Here is a 19,046-nt window from a genome sequence, read left to right as displayed (position 1 = left end):
GAAACAAACAAACAGAAAATCTACATGAACAAAGTAACATAAAATCGTGACTGCTGAATTCCATGGAAATGGCTGGTTCTCTGGCACAAAAGACAAGACAAACTGGCACAGGACAAAGGGAGACGCAGACAATATATACACAGGGTGAGGGCACAGCTGGAAACAATCAGGAGTCAGGCAGACAATCAGACCAGAGGAGAAACTCACAGGGGAAGGAACAAGTTTCCTGAAACAAGAGGAGAGTTGACTTTCACAGTAAAACAGGAAATCACGAGACAACATGGACACAAGACACGAAACTGATTCATTTAACATGACAGTTTCCTGGATATGACACCTACAGGGTATAGGAAAATCGCTCATTGAATATTGATATGATTAAATCCAATTCAATAAAAAATAAATGTATAGGCCAAAATCACAAATTTGCCTCAGACAGCTTTAAATTCTGTACACATACGGACGGCATCCTCTGTCCCGGGACCTCACATCGATTCAGGAAAAATGCCCCCCCCCAAAAAGGAATAATCCATATATCTATATCTACATAGATATAGATCTCTCTCTCTCTCTCTTTCTTGGTGAGTTAGATGAGAATATCAATTATACCACTCTCATGTCTGTCCATTTAATATATATATATCCATCCATCCATTTTCAATACCGCTTATCCTCATTAGGGTCGCGGGGGCGCTGGAGCCTATCCCAGCTGACATAGGGCGAAGGCAGGGGACACCCTGGACAGGCCGCCAGTCCATCGAGGGCACATGTAGGGACATACAACCATTCACTCTCACATTCACACCTATGGGACATTTAGAGATCAATTAACCTGCAGCATGTCTTTGGACTGTGGGAGGAAGCCGGAGAGCCCGGAGAGAACCCACGCTGCCACGGGGAGAACATGCAAACTCCACACAGAAGGACCGCTATATATATATATATATATATATATATATATATATATATATATATATATATATATATATATATATATATATATATATATATAGAGAGAGAGAGAGAGAGAGAGAGAGAGAGAGAGAGAGAGAGAGAGAGAGAGAGAGAGAGAGAGAGAAAAAACCCTGTCCCATAATGCATGTTGAGGAATATGTTAGTTTAATTGTGCACGAATTAAATTAGATCAAGAGTCTGCCTCATTACCAGACGGTGACATTTACATTGTCCCGCCTACAAGGCGTGGAATTGTGTCTCCTTGAGATAGAGAGAGAGAGAGAGAAAGAGAGAGAGAGAGGGAGGATACTCGGAGCATCATCAATGGCCCAGTCCCTGCGTGAGTAACACTGCGCATCGACATCAGCAGCGAAGTCGGCTTCAGTAAAAGCACAGTGAGCATCATGACTGCAATGGAGGAGCAGGCAGAGACTGGCTGGATGACTGACTAACGTTGGCCGCCGTTTGAAGAATAACGCTGGTACTGACTGATAGCGAGTGAGTTTGCCGTTTGATGTTACTTCCACGTAGAGAATAGCGGGATGCAATCTGTGATAGCGGTTTTAATATGTCGTTACCGACATTATTACGAGTTGTGATTGATTTCGCCAACGTGAAATATCACACGGTTGCAAGCCGTTGCTGCATCAGTGTGTGAGCTCTCCCGCGGTTGCCTTAGCTTTAGTGCAGCCTGATCGATAAACAATCAATCGAGCCTTCAACCTTTTCTTAAATTATTATTTGATGATACAGGAAGCGTGTATTGGACGGCACTAACAGTGACTTCAAACGTCTGTGAGATCACGCAGATCATGCCAACAAACGGCCACTCTTCTAACATGCAAGCAGATGGTTGTTATCGCGTTTCATGCAAAACAAGACTATGCATTTGTCTTAATATTTTAGTCTTGCTATGACAAGGAAAATTGCGCTGTTTTTCTCCAGTAACGGAGCAGTCATCTCCTAATAAACATCGTATCACCAGAGGGGGCGCCACGCCGCGTATTCAACTAACGGAGGCTAGCTAACTAGCTCTCTCTAAACTTAGGCGCTTCACTCCATGTGTGCATGTTTTATTCGAACCAGCATAGACAGAAGCCCCTAACCACATTAGAAGAACAGTAAAATGGCGTCAGAAACATCCGGGTTGCGGTAACAAAAAAAAGAATCTGGTGGGGGAGAGAAGAAGTTGGGAGTCTTTTGAAAAAACGGGGGATTTCTTTACAGGCTGGAAGCTCCTTCCCAGTTGTTGCTTTGCCACCACCGTAAGGCTGCTAAGGGTTCTCCGTTAAAACCTCCGAGTACTGACAGGGCTGACGGATATAAAATCGTTTTAATCACGTAACTTTGCAGTTTCCATCAGCATGCATCTCATAAACCAGAGAAGCACACAGGTATAATGTGACTCATTTCAACTAAGTTGTCAATTTTTTTTTTATATAGCCCAATATCACAAATTGGGACATCACAACAGAAGAACATGGGACAGAACAGAGGAGGCAAAGGTTCAAGCACATCATTCACGCTAAAGGAGAAGGAGACAAGTACATGTACACAAGACAGATAGGGACACACACAAGGAGAGGCTGAATCTCCTGGAGGACAAATATCCAGATTCCAAACATCTGGAAAGGATCACTGACACACATACAGAGAGAGAGAGAGAGAATCAAAGTTTGTCAGAAACTATCTGAGATTCAACTAATGCATATTGCACTGCAGAATATGCAGAAGTAAGTATCAGTTGTTGGATCGTATCTCTGTGTGATGAAGTAGATCATCTAACAGACAGCTAGAATCTAGAATTGTGTTCATTATTACTGACAAGCGAGAGAAATGGGCAGACAGAGTACGCTTGTAATTCAATACACACTCGTGCCATAAGAAAACAAACAGTTTTCGTTTAAGTCATTCACGTTGCAATCTCCTGCAATAAATGTGTTTGATCATTAAACCAGGGTGAAGACCTCTTTGGCTGGTTAGTTTCAGTAGAAATAAGTGCAACTGAAATTTAACTGAATCCCGAAGACTAGAAAGGGCTGCCTTCAAGTCATTGGTACAGTTTTGACAGGTCCTGTCACTGCAGTGAAAGGAGCCTGGACTGCTGGCAATCACTCACCAAGTACAGTTGAGACAGTTATCTGGTATATGATATCACATTTGAGGGTCTTGTTTGGCCTGTATAATAAGTAATAGGCATGTATGTGGAGCCACCAGTAGATGATGTATTAATTGGAACACAATATCTTATTATGGTATCAGAGCCATTGTTCATGTTTTTAGTAATATCTATAATGCCATTTTATTTGACTGTGTGATAATGTAAAACCTGAACTTTCATTTTGAACTGCATTTTGAACTATTTAACATGTAATTAATGGAGAAATCAAACTTATTTATTTATTTACTTAATTATTCTTTGCAGTTTTTTTAGATAATTATTTATCATAATTTGTTGTATGAATAATATAATGTAATATGATGTTATTGATGGATAACAAATCATACATATTGATAGTCCTATGCTACAAAGAAAAACACCTATGCTCCATAGATAAGAATACATATATATATATTTACCACTGCTGAACACATCTCTTTAGCCAAATGTCAGTGCTGAACATGTAGATTAGCAACAGAGAAAAACGTTTCCCTGAGTTTTTTAATACAAGAAGAAACTTCAGAGAGGCCTGAGAGATCACATATTATGTGATGTGATGTGATGGGCAGCCTGCTTGATGATGTAGAGGCAGTGCAACCGCTCAATCAGATGGCTGGTTAGACTCTGACCACTGTGGGTCATTGGTTAGCAGGTCCATCTTTCAATCAGGGGGTTGGTGGTTCAATCCCTGTCCTTGAGCAAGATACGTAATCCTGAATTGTTCCCCGTAGCTGTGTCTACAGTGTATGAATGTAACATGATTGTAAGTCGCTTTGGATAAAAGCATCAGCTAAATGACATGTAATGTAATGAATTGGCAGTTTTTCACTGCTTGTCATTTGCAAAATCCAACTTCATTTGTTGTTGTTGATTGTTATCCACACATACAACACTGTCAGTCTGTTAATCTCTCTAATTTGTGACAAAGTATGCCGAGAAGGCAACGCGATGATCCTGTAGTTCAAAGTTATTGAGATGAAAGAATTCAGGGGTGCTAAGTATTTATCGTAAAATTTCTGTTCCAACTTTGAGATGTCTTCATCATTAGGGAGCCAGCAGCTGTAGTGTGATGATGCTCTGACAATTTAGTCTGTTATCTTAAAAGATTAAACTTTCTTGGTTTTATGAATGATGAAAGGACAACGGTGTCGGACGCCTTGGCCATTGTTGATGTAAACTGACAGGTGAACATATTTATAGAATCAAACTCAGAAAGAATGTGCTGCAGTGTTTAAATGTACTATAACACTGGTAAACCTCTCTGGAACAGTTTGGTGATGTTTAAGATTTCTTTTCAAATGAGAAGCTTTAAGCTGTAAACCCTGAAGAGCCATTTGGAGACCAGTAAAGTATTTTTCTTCTTGACCAACGACTTCCAGCAGAATCTGTCAGATGGCTTTTCATGCTCATTTCCCATCGCAGCAGAGAGAGATCTCATTTTGTTGTCTAAGACTGGTGGCTGCTGTTAGATTTTAAGTTTAATAAGCGTTAGTGCACCAGTAAATATAGCCACGGTAATGTGGCTGTTATAATAAGCAGGAAATGTTTGTATGTAAATAATAATGTGTGCTTGCAATGAGTTAAATTAAACAGTTGTATAAATTGAATTCGAATGAATATGTGATCTACATGAGCGTTAGCATTAAAATGTAATCTGAGAGCAGATGGCCAGACAGTTATATTCCTAAATTGTAAATGTCTCTACACAGCTTGTGGTAGACCATATTATGTATTTCTGAATTCAATTATTCATTGCTCAAATGCAAAATATGAAAAAAGTCTGTATTATATTTGTGAACCCTTTTTTAAGCACTGTGATAACACACTTAAAAGTAAATTGTAAAGAAAGGAAATATGTTTGGCCGATTTATTGAAAATAATAATAACATGCCGAGGGCAACAAAGCACAGCAAACCCAGTTGCTCAGTAAGCATAATGTTCGACCCAGTCAAGATCTGTGTGATTGTGTGTGTGTGTGGGTGGGTGGTTTTGTAAAACAGTCATGCTTATTGATCCGTTCACTGACAGATTCAGTTTAGAGGAGAGAAAATGCAGCGATGGAGACTTTGGGCTTTTTAAGGAAAACAAGGTTTTACACTGACACGACCGCTGTGTGGGTTTCTGTGTTCACAGGGGAGCTGACTCAGTGGTTTATACAGCAGAGCTGTGACTGACCCCCTCAACGCGTCTCCATTCGGTGATGTATATTATTCTGAAGTTAATCAATTAACAAACAAAAAACCACAAACCTTTTTCCTCTTCACAAATGTAACCTACTGTAGGCGTGTAGAGAAAGGAAAACACTGATTTATAACAGTGAAAATTAAACCTTTTTTTACATTCTGAACCGGTCAAATTAATTAATCATTAATTATATCTTTTTTAATAGCATTTATGTCACAGTTTAAAAGTTGAAGTGAAGTAAACAGTGTTTTAGAAGTGATTTTTTAAACAGGTGTTATCATCCCAAATAATCTAACAGGTGAAGTTGTACAAGAGAGAAATCTGATTTCGTTTTTCTTCTGTAGGGTGCTGTGATAAGAAAGCCATGCCGCCCCCAGCGGACATTGTGAAAGTGGCTATTGAATGGCCCGGTGCTAATGCTCAGCTTATAGAGATGGACCAGGTCTGTATTTGGGTAAAACATTATACACATCTTTAGTTGCTCTCTACTAACTCTTCTTCTTCTAACTTCCAACTAGCTGTTAGTGGCTGAACCTAAAAGTAATTTAAATTTAATTTAATTTTAAAAGGCACAGGTAATGTTGAGATGTGTTTTTCAGAATTCAGAATACAGGTACCAAAATGGTTGTTATAATAAATAACCCTTCATGAGTAATAGATTTAGGATATGTAAACTTGCTTTTTAAAAGTAAGTGCTCTTAACACAAGCTGTCATTGCTGTTATTTTGTATGTTTGAAATGTTTTATTCTTTTCTGTTTGCAGAAAAGACCGTTGTCCTCAATAATACGGGAAGTATGTGATGGGTAAGCATTACTCCCACACATTTGAATATTTTCCTTGTATTGATTTGTATTCTGACTCTGTTTAATTACCAAATTATGGAATATTAACTAAATGAGGATGAAAGCTGTAAGACTAAAAAGAAGTCCAAGAACGGCAGCTGTTATACTTGTAATGTCCAGTCCGGTCACAGTTGGTGCAGTTGTGTAGACACCAGTAGTGTCACAGCATTCCAGTGGTTTTATCTGTCATCATATCTGCTTGTATTCTGACATGTGATTTTGTGCCTTCCTGCTGGATTTGTATTTTTTTTAGCTGCTCTTTTGTTGTGTACTGTAGTGATGAATATTGCAATTTGTTTATCTCACCCATCCAACTCTTAGCTTAACCCACTGCCTCCCTTTTCCATTTCAAACTGAGAATTCTTTGCACGATACTTTTAACACCCACTGAATAATTATCCTCCACAATCTCTCAGTTTTGAGCAATCTGACTTTCAACTACATTTTGTTCATGCATACTATAAGTATGCTGCATTAAAACAAGTTGCACTGCTTCTTTAGTTGGTATCTAACACAAGTCAACTTCCCTTTCCTCATCTTCAGCTGGTCTTTATCAGGCGCAGAGCAGTTTGCTCTGCGTTATGCTGATGGCCCTCAGCTTTACATCACTGAGCAGGTGAGCTTCACGGTTTTCTTCCTAAGCTTGAGTTGATGGAATTGTAAATTAGTGTTGAATGTGCAGAAAAAATCATCCTTTATTCTCTTATAGAGCCGGGGGGAAATCAAGAATGGGACCATCCTTCGATTAGCCATTTCACCTGTGAGTCAGCTTTGTTCCTTCCTGTTCAGTTGTCTTTTTTTAAGAAGTTTTGAAATTGTAATAATTTAAAAATAAGATACAGTCAGCTATTTGTACAGTAAGTAACTGTGTGTATTCTTGTTCCTCTTTCAATTTTCTGATTCTTATTTTGTAGTGACTTAAAAAGGTCTTTGCACATGAACATCACCAAACTCTACTTTGGTGCAGGCAAACATGTTGTGTCTTGCAAGTTACGCTAGTCTGGACTCCATAACCTGACTGTCAGCACATGCTGGTGGGAGAGCACTGCTTGAAAGGATGAAAGGGGTTGATGTGCTTTGCTAAGGTGGATACCAGCCTCAATAATAATGTATGATAATATATTCTTCTTAATCCCACCCTTCCTCTCAAATGCACTGTGGGTGCACCTCACATCTCCACCACCAACACACACACAACAAAGTACTACCCAATGCGCTTTGCACTAATTCCGATTTATAACAACTTGGGTCTTTTTCTTGGCCTATCCTATTCAAAGTAGTTCTACATTTCTTCATGCTTTGTGCCTAAATGTTCCATTTTCTGAGTCTTTAATGCTTTATTAATCAGTTCTCTAGCTTGCTTGTTAAAGTCATGTAAATATAGAGCAATTATTCAGACAAAGGCAGGTACAATTTATATCATACGGGTTAACCATGTTCAGTTGAGACTGTGTAGTAACACTCAAGATCCACCTGATACACCTAAATTATGTGTACTGCTTTTTATACATTAAATTGTAGTCTCATCAAATTAATTCAACACAGCTAAAAGTTTCCTTGAAATCCAAAAAGACCAATAAAAGACCCTAGTTGGGTGACAACATATACAACTGGCTGTACTATTTAAACAGTTTAACACTGAAAGCATATGGAGATAATACGTTAAACCAACATAATTTGCAAGTACTTTTACATAGGGCTGATTAAGGATGACCTGATGCATCGCCTTAAAATCACGGTATCACAATCAAATAATTCCGTGAGTGGGTGGGCGAGGTAAACTTCTCTTGTGTCGGACAGGCTCGCGCTGCTCGTCAGCTCTTGGAGAGGATCCAATCCCACGGTATCGACGCTCGGCTGGAGGCTCTGAAAGAGCTCGCCAAGTTGTCCGCTGACCCAACCTTTGCCGCAGAGTTCATCAATATGGAGGGCATTGGGACGCTGGCACGTCTTGTTGAGAGTGGCACTCAGTAAGCACAAATTCTGTTTTTCTGGCAGCGATAATATGGTTTTAGTTCTTTATACGTGTACTATTATTTCTTGGTAGTGGAAACAGGTCAGATGATGCGAAAATGCCTCTAATAACTGTTCTTTGCTTCCTTCAGCTTTGGTGAAATGCTGGCCTTCACTCTCACTGCCTTCCTGGAGCTAATGGATCATGGCATTGTGTCCTGGGACCTTATCTCCCTTTCCTTCATCAAACAGGTACCTCCTCCAACAAAAGAGCATTTCATCTGACATATTAGTTTCACCCACTGGACAAATCTATACTGTGTGCAATTTCAAGGTCTGTCTTTTTGTATCCCTTTTTTAGTCATACCATTTTATTTAATTACTTCACCAACCATTCGGCCTACATGTTTTAAAAGAGTGGCTACAGTTGCCTAGCAACTACTCACACTATTCCAAGCTCCTTCAGTGTGTAGAGTATGTGACTATTTGTCATCTGAAAACTTTCTGAACTGATTTTATTTTATTTTACAGATAAATTTACGTTTACGATTTAATAAGGAAAGGAACTTGATGATTTTAATCTTTTCAGATTACAAACTCTTATTGAGTGAATTGATTCAGAAACGCACAGTTTTTAAAGATTCAGAGTCATCTTCATGTTGCTTGGTCTTCTCTGTACTCACTCAGATTGCAGGCTATGTGAACCAGCCGATGGTGGACGTGTCCATCCTGCAGCGCTCTCTAGCCATCCTTGAAAGCATGGTCCTCAACAGCCACAGCCTCTACCATCGTGTGGCACAAGAGATTACCGTTGGACAGCTCATCGGGCACCTGCAAGTGTGAGCACACACACACGCACAGGGGCTTCATGCACTCTGATATGAGGGGGGGTCGATGTGTGATTATAGCATTGTGGGGTAACTTAGAAAATAAAATATTTGAATTTTGCTACGATATTTGGCCCGTGGCACTATTTAAAGGGTGAGTTCAGGATTTTTAGATGACTCCTATCAAACACCAAGTCTATCTTCTATATTGTTCTTCCCATGAAAAAAACAAAAAAACATTGTCTGTCTTTCAATACTCTGCTAATTCTCTAACCCAAGCCCATTGGTTCCTACTGAAGACATAATCCTTAAAATGAGGTCATATGTATGCTTCATGTTCATTATTTACTAAAACAGCTGGGCACTCTAGTTTCTAGAGGAAACAGTGCAGCTTGTCTTGGTTTATTTCCATTACATGACTCGGAAGGACTCTACGAGACGTTTCTCCCTTCTCGGCTGAGATGGACGACATAGTGCTGCAACATGTGGGAGGACGGTGTATGTGGGATTGCTGAACAGAACATAAAACATCCCTTGTTGATTGTATTGATGGAATATGTCACCCAGTGCAACAGTGTGACATTTTGTGTGTTTTGTAGTAGTTTCTGTTTTACTGCTCGTATAACATAATGATGAATAACATACAATTGTTAAAAACGGTGTGAAAGAGGGTTATCTAAACTTCCTGCACCCATCCTAAGTATTTTGTAGTGATAGTGATAAAAGTGAGATATATTGTTGTTTTTAACATAGTCGTTATTCTTTAGTTAAAACTCTGTATGGACATTTGCGGAGCACGATGCTTCTAACTGGTTGTTGCAATGCTTGATATTCCTTCAGGTCAAACCAAGAGATCCAAACGTACGCCATCGCCCTCATCAATGCTCTTTTCCTGAAGGCACCAGAAGACAGACGGCAGGTCAGTGCCCTGTATTAGAGAAAAGGACTGAATATGCAGAATAGATAGACAAAGCTAGAATACTAATACCTGAATACTGCACTCTGAAAAAGCCACCCACACATAAAAGACTGACATTTATTCATAACAGTCGCATGGTTTTTGGTGTCAGAGCTGCAGATATTGTCCATCTCTCTGGCTGCTAATGGGGGCGGCAGTAGATTGGTTACTAAAGCTAATCTCATGAACAGGACGTCTGTCTGCCAGCTATCATTATTCTGTCTGACAGTCATCACTGTAATGACACATTAAAAATAGTACTCGCTTTCCTTTGAAGTTTGCACATTTGATATGCTGCAGTTATTTCAGAATAGCTCACCGAGGTAGACCAACTCAAGGATGACTGATTGTAGCAAATAGACAAAGTACTTTGATCGGATATGAGCAGAATGCAGTAATTAAAGATTGTTTTTGCTAAATTCAGTGAAGAAAATGCTTATTTATATTTTACTCAAGCGTTAGACCCAATGCCAGCCAGTGGTTCAATATGTCAGAAAATGTGACAAAAAAATTATTCGCGTGACATCCAAATATACAAAAATATGATATTAAGTTCTGGGTGATAAACAGAGTCGAACAGAAACTTCCCAAATAGATTCTGAAATATCTTTCCAAATATATATATCCAAATATACAAAGACCAAAGGAGCGAGTGCTGTTTTGGATGTCTGTCCAGTATGTTATTCATCACTGTCATGCCATTTGTCTGTGCGCCGTGATATCTTCTTTCCCAGGTCACACAGCCTGAGCATACTGCATTGTTTCATTCTGTTTCACACATTGTCACTTGCCACGCTGCGTGTGTCTCGTATATAATTATGGTTCTCCATGTTGGAATTTGATTTGGATGTGTTACTTATGTATTTTACCATTGGAAGAACAAGACTTTAAAGTTTCTATCCTAGAAAAACGAACACAAACACAGAGAGTAAGAATTGAACAGTAGAAACTCTCTAATTACATACTACAATTACAATAAAATTGCACTTAAATATTAAATTTTTAAAATTATAAGTAAAATACCTTATAATACCATACATTTACTATTTAAATTATTATCATTTGATCAACAAAATCAACAACAATTTGTGACAAATATATTATTTTGTTGGCAGGATATCTGCAATCCATTTATCAGTCACAAACTTAAACTTTTCCATATCAGATTTCAGTATCTATTTGACAGTAAGATCATAAAGTCAGAGCTGAGAATGTGCAGGAAAAGAAAGACATGGGCCTGTTAAAAGAAGATGATAAATGCCTACAAGTAAAATGTTTGACAAAAAGCTGCATTCATGCTGCTCATGCTGGATTCTCTGTAATCACTTTGATTTGACCAAATGTCATACAATAGCAACATCAAGTGGACGAGGCAGTGAGATATTGCATTGTCACTGATTTGTGCTTCAGAAACACATCTTTGACTGACTTTGAAAGATGTGTTTGTTTTAGTAGTGAAATTGTAAATCACCACTTTACATTTAGGGCAAATTGAGACTGAAAGTAATATTTGGATTTCTTAACTCTTAACTTCTTAAATTCCTCAAATCTTGAGTTCTCAAAAATGGTGGGTTGTATGAGGACGCACAGTATGTCCGGACAGTTGTCCTTGAACATGCAGTCATCTCTTACTGCTGTTGACCACTGGAGGGCAATACGAGTCAGTTCTTATAGTATATAAAATCCTTTTCAAAACCAGTTGGATGAACCAATAAATGCGTTGTCGTCTGATTCGGCATGTAGGCCATGTGAGGTTTTTCAAACAGCTAAATGTCGTGACTACTTCTTATTTTACACTATGTTGTTTTGTGTTCTTATTTCGTTGCATGCTGTGCCGGTGATGTATCCCTGTATCTCATTTGTCCATGTGTGTGCGCTCTTTGTTTCCATCACTGTTACACCCACGTCCCTCCTCCCTCCCTTCAACCTGTAGGAGGAGTATACTAACCCACTGGAGCAACACCTCACTGTGAGTACACATCCCTCAGCATCTCATACCGTCCTCTCCATCCCACAGCCCTTCTCCTCCCCATCTCTTTCTGTGTCATGGAAAGCCTCTATATAATCCATGCATCAGCAGACAGACTGTTGACAGATTAAACATGTTTTACAGAAGGTGTGAAGGGAAAATAGTTATAACCAGTGATGGAAACATAGCTTCTGCATTTCAGTAGTTGTTTAAAATTCCCATTTGCTTTAGGTAGACTTTGGTAAAGTTACTGCTGTGCACTGCTTTGCTGTGTAATAAAGCATTTTCCCTCATCAGCCCTTTGTGTTGGAATAACGTATCTCTTTACCCTCAGGAAATGGCAAGCACTTTGGCTCAGAAACATCTGCGATCCATCATCCTCAATGTGAGTATCAAATCTGAAACGAAAGTTTGAGATTTAGAGTTAACGCTCTGCTTTAGTATTTATTAGGTTTTCAGATGGCTGTGAAATATCCAGGTGTGAACACAGGATTTGAGCAGTTCCAAAAAGGTTGGGTTTGAAACTAGTGGCTAAATCAAACATTGGAAAACTATCTTTAAACTAAATATTTCTGTTCAGCCTTCTTTGAGACTATCCTTTACAGGGGTTTGATGGTCATTGGGGGGCTGCAAATTCTATCCCTGGGACCACCAGTTCAGAATATGTAGATGTACTCACTTGGAGATCTGTGACAGAGAACCAGCACATTTGACACAAAATCTGCTCTGAAAATTATTTCTTTTGGCACCAACAAGTGTCTGACTGAACTGACTGCAAATGTTACCGTGGAAGACGCTGCATTAAGGCCAAGGCATCCTGGAGCAGCTCCAGCATCGTGTTCTCTGATGGACCCAAAACCTGCTAGTCTGTTAAGGAGACCTGATTACCTGTTGGACTCTGTGGGTTTTATGATGCCATGTCATTTTTAGCTTTATGTCCTGAGGCTTCAGGTATTTTTCTTACAGATAACTTTTATTTTTCCTTCACTGGGAGAAAACCCTTCATGAGGTTTTTAGATTTGTTTGTGCTGTGTGACTTCGTGTGCCATCTGTGCACAAATTGTAGCCAAATATAGAGGCTTTGCTCTTAACTAAGTGCTCTTCGTTCATCAGCATGTCATCAGAGGGAATCGACCAATCAAAGCAGAAATGGCACATCAGCTGTATGTGCTGCAAGTATTGACCTTCAACCTTTTAGAAGAACGAATGATGACCAAAATGGATCCAAATGACCAGGTACAAATTTAGATTGAATTTTCTGTTCGGCTGATCATTGGCTTGTGTATTTCGATAATGCCATTTAATTTGTTAAAATGTAATACAACAAATGCCTTTTCGATGTAAAAGAATATAAGACATCTATGATTAATTCAAATCAACAACATGGTTAATTAAGCGTTGATCTGCTTCTTTTAAAGGTTTTAATAATCTCAGTTGTGTTTTACACTCAAATTGATTTGCATTAAGTGTAAAAAGAGGATTAAATAATTAACATTTTCCTGCTTGTTTTCATCAGTTTTTGTTTACGGCGTAGACCTGGCCTTTGAATCTGCATGCACAAAGTTCACTGTGTACATGTTCCACAGGCGAAAATGTAATTTCTGATCTATTTTCCCTGTGATTCGATTTTTCATTATTTTGACAACATGTTGGCTTGCTGTGGTTCAGGCTCAGAGAGACATCATATTTGAGCTGCGAAGGATTGCTTTCGATGGAGAAAATGACCCCGCTGGTACAGAAAAGAGAAAGGCCATGTACACCAAGGACTATAAGATGCTGGGGTTCACCGTAAGTCTCCACTATAGATCTCAGTTTCTTCCGTAAAACATGTAAAACCAGCTGTACAAATAGATTCAAATAGAAACAGTTACATTTTTTAGTTAAATGTTTTAAAACTGCTTTATTATTTCTGTTTTTAAATGCAGAACCATGTGAATCCAGCCATGGACTTCACCCAGACTCCTCCGGGAATGCTGGCTTTGGACAACATGCTGTACCTCGCCAAGGTTCACCAGGACACGTACATCAGGGTGGGTTTTGGCCTTGTGCATGACTTTGCTCAATTTACAGAGGTGCCACATCTAACGTGACTTTTCACTCGTGGCAGATTGTGCTAGAGAACAGCAGCCGCGAGGACAAGCATGAGTGTCCCTTTGGCCGGTGTGCCATCGAACTCACTCGAATGTTGTGTGAGATTCTCCAAGTTGGAGAATTGCGTAAGTAGATCTGTGTTCTACACAAGGTAACCTACTTTTTTTTAATCCACAGTCTTAAAATGTCTCTGAAATTAGGTATGACACTCAATACTCCAGGCCAGTGTGTTTGTGTCTGAGAGAAGAAAATAACACTCATACTAACGTTTTCTTCTCGAATATTTTATTTTTTGTAGCTAATGAGGGCTGCAACGACTACCACCCCATGTTCTTCACTCATGACCGGGCATGGGAGGAGTTCTTCTGTGTCTGCATCCAGCTACTTAATAAAACCTGGAAGGAGATGAGGGCCACTGCTGAGGACTTCAATAAGGTCTAAGACGAAAGCGCTCTCACATTCATATATGTATATATGTTTACATTCCTTGCTTTGACCCAACTGTCATTGTGTCCTTGTCTCTGAACTCAAAGCTCACAGATATACTTTTTATTGGATATTTATAGAACTGTACATTTATTAGAATAACATCTTCTCTACTTGGAAATTATTCTGACTAGAAATGTTGGAATTTAAAAAAGGACCCTAACAAAAGTAATGAATGAAGTGTATACCTAAGAACCCTGAAGGAGGAATTCATACTGTGGTTTGCTCAGTGTGAATGTGAGTCGTGCTTCATATTTAAGCTCATTTAGAAACTACAGTAGCAGCTTTATCTTCTGCTGTGTGTAAAGTTCCCACTGACACAAACAGTTGTAGATTTAACAATTACAACAATTTTATTGTTAATGCGGTTGATTTTGAAGTACTATGTCCAGATTATTGCATTTAAATACTACTCATACAGATATCTATTCAAATGGACAGAATCTCCTGTTAAAGAATACCTGGGACCATCTACCATCTATTTTAAATGTTCATGCCTTTCAATCAGGAAAGCAGAGTAGCTTCTTAATGGTAAAGTAATGTTTCTCTGTTGGGTCACCAGAATTAGGTATTTGGAAGAACTGCTCATAATTCTTGACTGTCCAACATTTTTCGAGACGTCTGGTCACCCTAGTTAACTGTATTTAATTTAATAATAATGTTCACTTTATTGATCCCACAGTGGGGGAAATTCTTCTCTGCATTTGACCCATCCTTAGTTATTAAGGAGCAGTGGGATGCAGTGAAGCACCCGGGTAGCAACTGGGGGTTCAGTGTCTTGCTGAAGGACACTTCGACATGCAACTATGAGGAGAACGGGGATCGAACCGGGTACCTTGTGGTTGCGGGACGACCACTCTCCCCATGAGCTACAGCTGACTCAAATATTGATTATTACAACTTAATCAATATTTAATATCACTAAAAACCAATCCATCTAGATATGATGATGTGTATCCCATGTGCTTAAACCCTGAACAGGTGATGCAGGTGGTCCGTGAGCAGATCACCAGGGCTCTGGCAATGAAGCCATCATCTTTAGACCAGCTAAAGAATAAACTGCGAGGCTTGAACTATTCAGAGATTCTGCGTCTGCGGCAGTCAGAGAGAATGAGCCAGGACGACTTCCAGTCTCCTCCCATCATGTCAGTGTGTAGTAAAGTTAAATAATAGCATAGTATTGTGCACATTTCTGCATGTTTTTCCTTCTGTTGCTCATGCTTGTATTTGTCCTCCAGTGAGCTGCGGGAGAGAATTCAACCAGAGATTTTAGAGCTTATCAAGCAGCAGCGACTCAACCGTCTGTGTGAAGGGAGCTGTTTTCGCAAGCTGGGGAACCGCCGAAGGCAAGGTACATACAGTATCAATACAATCACTTTTCTTTTTTTCTGCTGAAGTAGGAGTTCTGCTACTATTGATTATCTGCTGAGCATTGTGTTGTTGTGTCTCTCTGCCTCTTTTGTAGAGAAGTTTTGGTTCTGCAGACTCTCACTGAATCACAAAGTGCTGCACTACGGAGACCTCGATGAGTCACCTCAGGGTGAAGTGCCTTTTGAGCTACTCAGTGACAAGAGTAAGATACTTTTATTTCGTCAGGTGACGCCATCTCCCAACTCATTAACTTCTCATTACAATCACGATGGCACATTCACTAGGCTGACCTTAATAAACTTCTCTTTATGGTCCTCTCAGTCCCCGTCTCTGACATCAAGTCTGTGGTGACCGGGAAGGACTGCCCTCATATGAAAGAGAAAAGTGCTCTGAAACAAAACAAGGTACTATTAGTTTATTTATTGATTATTTTGTATTGTCATTCTAGTCACATGGCTGTTCTTTCCTTCTTTGCTGTCACTGAGTGTGGTGTTTGTCGCCATGTTTGCTTCTCTAAGGAGGTGCTGGAGTTAGCCTTCTCTGTCCTCTATGATCCAGATGAGACGCTTAATTTTGTTGCACCAAACAAGTACGAGGTAAGCTCAGCAACGGTGAGGCCGGACGATTTTATTTGAAAAATTATTTGAACAATGGGTCAAATGTGTTTAACAGGAGCATTTAGCAGTTAAAGAGCCTCAGGAGTTGGTAGAAATCAAAACGGAGCAAGAAAGCATTGGAGAAATGTTAATAAGGTGGCCAGAAACACAACTCCAAATAAATGCTTATGTTGTAATGTAATAGGCAACTGCTAACAATATAGCTATAACCAGTTTACCAAGTGATAATATGTCAGTGTGGCCAACAAAGTTATTAGTGCTGCTGCTTTAACTATAAAGCTTGGTCCTGGCATTATTTGTGTAACCATCTTAAATGTTATTTTAATAGTCACATACATACATGAAATTTGACCTCTGCATTTAATCCATCCTAAGCATTAAGAGGAAAGAGCTGTAAAGCGCCCAGGGAGCAACTGTCACAATATCATATTTCTACGACATGATTATTCTGGCCAAAATAATTAACAATAAAGATAATCTCGCCATATCTTTAGAAAATGTCAACAAAATACTTCAGTCGGTACTATTGTGTGTGTTGTCTTTTTTTATGCAAATTAATTACATAACTGTAAAAAAGCAATTTATAATTTGCCTATGTTTATTATTAACTTGATATTTAGTTCAATTCAGTTCAGTTTATTTTGTATAGCCCAATATCACAAATTACAAATTTGCCTCAGATATCAATATTACATTTTTAAATATACCACTGATCATCGATACAGGTATATCAGTTAGTACCATGCAACTTTAATTTCAAACGCGTACCCTATTCCCATCAATCTGGATGTCAAATCAACCTACAACTTGTTGACTTGCATAGCACTGTGTAGCCTTTTTGACTGACATGTTCTCATGCATCTTCCTCTGTGTGGGGTTTTCGGAGCAGTACTGCATCTGGACTGATGGGCTGTGTGCTCTGCTGGGCAGAGAGATGGGCAGTGACCTGACGCGCAGTGACCTAGATACTCTCATCAGCATGGAGATGAAGCTCCGCCTCCTCGACCTTGAGAACATCACCATCCCAGAAGCCCCGCCCCCTGTGCCGAAGGAGCCTAGCTCTTATAACTTCACCTACAACTACAGCTGAGATGTGTGTGTGTGTGTGTGTGTGTTTGTGTTTGCTTGCAGTGCATATGTGTGTTTGTAAAGGATGATTATCTTTTGATGAATTTAGCTGCATATGTTTGCACCTAGAACCTTTTTTTTTTTTTTACATTTCTGAACCCTGGAGACTTCTTTGTCCGTATTTGTGATGCTGTATGGTTCGTCAAACCAGAGAAATGTGTTTAACTTCACAGGTAGGTCCGAGGTCAGGGTCCAGAGCAGTTACTCCTGTGAGTGAATCTCATTTATCAGTGCAGTCTCCAGGGAACGCCTCCCCATTCTTTGCTATTTAAAGGTGTAAAGCGGTCTAAAAAGTGTGCCTGATGGGATTACAGATCTGCAGATAAGTCTTTATTTTAGTATATTTTAGTCAAATTGAGGCTTAACTGGTCAATCAAATAGTGCACTTGGTCTCCATGGCAACAGAAGATGAAGTGATTTCCATTCCAGTGTTATACCTTTTATTTGGTCGATCCCTCCATATGTAGGACGATTGATATAACGTCACACAGTAGAGTGAGTGGGCCGAGAGTTTAGACACTCGCACACTGCTGAAATGACTCAGCCAGTGTCGCGCTCAAAGTCACTTTAGTGGGAGGGATAGTTGATGTCAGGAGGTATTGAACATGATGTTTCTGGTGAAAGGATGGTCTCCCTAAACAGAACACCATACTTATACCATCGTGAAGATATTTGACATCGCAATTCAGTAATGAAAATAATATGTGCTAAAATTGAGTTAAGAAGAGAGATAGAAGCACAATTAAAGAAAATCTACTTATACAACAGATAAGGTGCAAGAATAATATTTGTTTGTTACTTTTATCATGTTAATCATACTGGGACACAAAAGCCCAGGGCTGCAACTAACAATTATGAATTGATCTATAAAATCAAATAAATGAGATAAATGAATAATCATTCATTAATTTCTCAAGTTAACACATTAATTTCTCACATTAATTACTCAAGTTAACACATTAACACATTGCTGTGGCTCAATGGTGAGCAGGGTCGTCCTTCAATCAGAGGATCGGCGGTTCTATCCCCGGCTCCGCTAGCCCATGTCCATGTGTCCTTGGGCAAGACACTTAACCCCCCCTGTGCCTACGATGTATGAATGTGTGTGAATGCTACTTACTGCTGATGGGCAGGTGGAACCTAAACTCCTCCCATCAGTGTATAAATGGGTGTTAATGGTTGAATGATGTCATGTAGTGTTAACGTGGTCGGAAGACTAGAAAAGCGCTATTCAAGTACAGGTCCATTTAACATAAATGTTGTTTTGTCAGACTAATGTTCCAAGAATCCCAACAAAATCAGTATTGTCAAATAATTATATCTGAGAAGGTGGATCCAGTTCATTTTTGCCTTTTTCTCAACAAAGAAAAAGAAGTGTAAACCAATAAGTGTTTGTTATTTTTGCAGATTAATTGCCTGTCCATCAACTAATCAATTAATACACTAATCGTTTTATCTGCACTCTTCCTGACAGCAAATATTTCTTACAACTTCTGTTTACTCA

At 39.3% G+C, this 19,046-nt stretch overlaps 1 protein-coding gene across 1 annotated transcript; it reads left to right on the top strand.

Moving 5' to 3' along the window:
* Window positions 1–1,261: 1,261 nt before the first annotated feature.
* On the top strand, window positions 1,262–18,553 carry elmo2 (engulfment and cell motility 2). The gene is made up of 23 exons (XM_034533033.1): window positions 1,262–1,452; window positions 5,249–5,312; window positions 5,644–5,741; window positions 6,063–6,103; window positions 6,686–6,758; window positions 6,852–6,902; window positions 7,943–8,112; window positions 8,248–8,347; window positions 8,783–8,934; window positions 9,763–9,841; window positions 11,814–11,849; window positions 12,184–12,234; window positions 12,963–13,085; window positions 13,518–13,637; window positions 13,775–13,879; window positions 13,957–14,065; window positions 14,239–14,375; window positions 15,408–15,571; window positions 15,665–15,777; window positions 15,892–15,999; window positions 16,119–16,201; window positions 16,316–16,393; window positions 17,304–18,553. The coding sequence occupies exons 3-23, from the start codon at window positions 5,664–5,666 to the stop codon at window positions 17,502–17,504; spliced, it is 2,172 nt and encodes a 723-aa protein (XP_034388924.1). The 5' UTR covers window positions 1,262–1,452; window positions 5,249–5,312; window positions 5,644–5,663; the 3' UTR covers window positions 17,505–18,553.
* Window positions 18,554–19,046: the final 493 nt, after the last annotated feature.

This window comes from Cyclopterus lumpus, chromosome 5, assembly GCF_009769545.1.
Source record: "Cyclopterus lumpus isolate fCycLum1 chromosome 5, fCycLum1.pri, whole genome shotgun sequence".
Taxonomy (NCBI): domain Eukaryota; kingdom Metazoa; phylum Chordata; class Actinopteri; order Perciformes; family Cyclopteridae; genus Cyclopterus; species Cyclopterus lumpus.
This window is presented reverse-complemented; position numbering and strand designations above follow the sequence as displayed.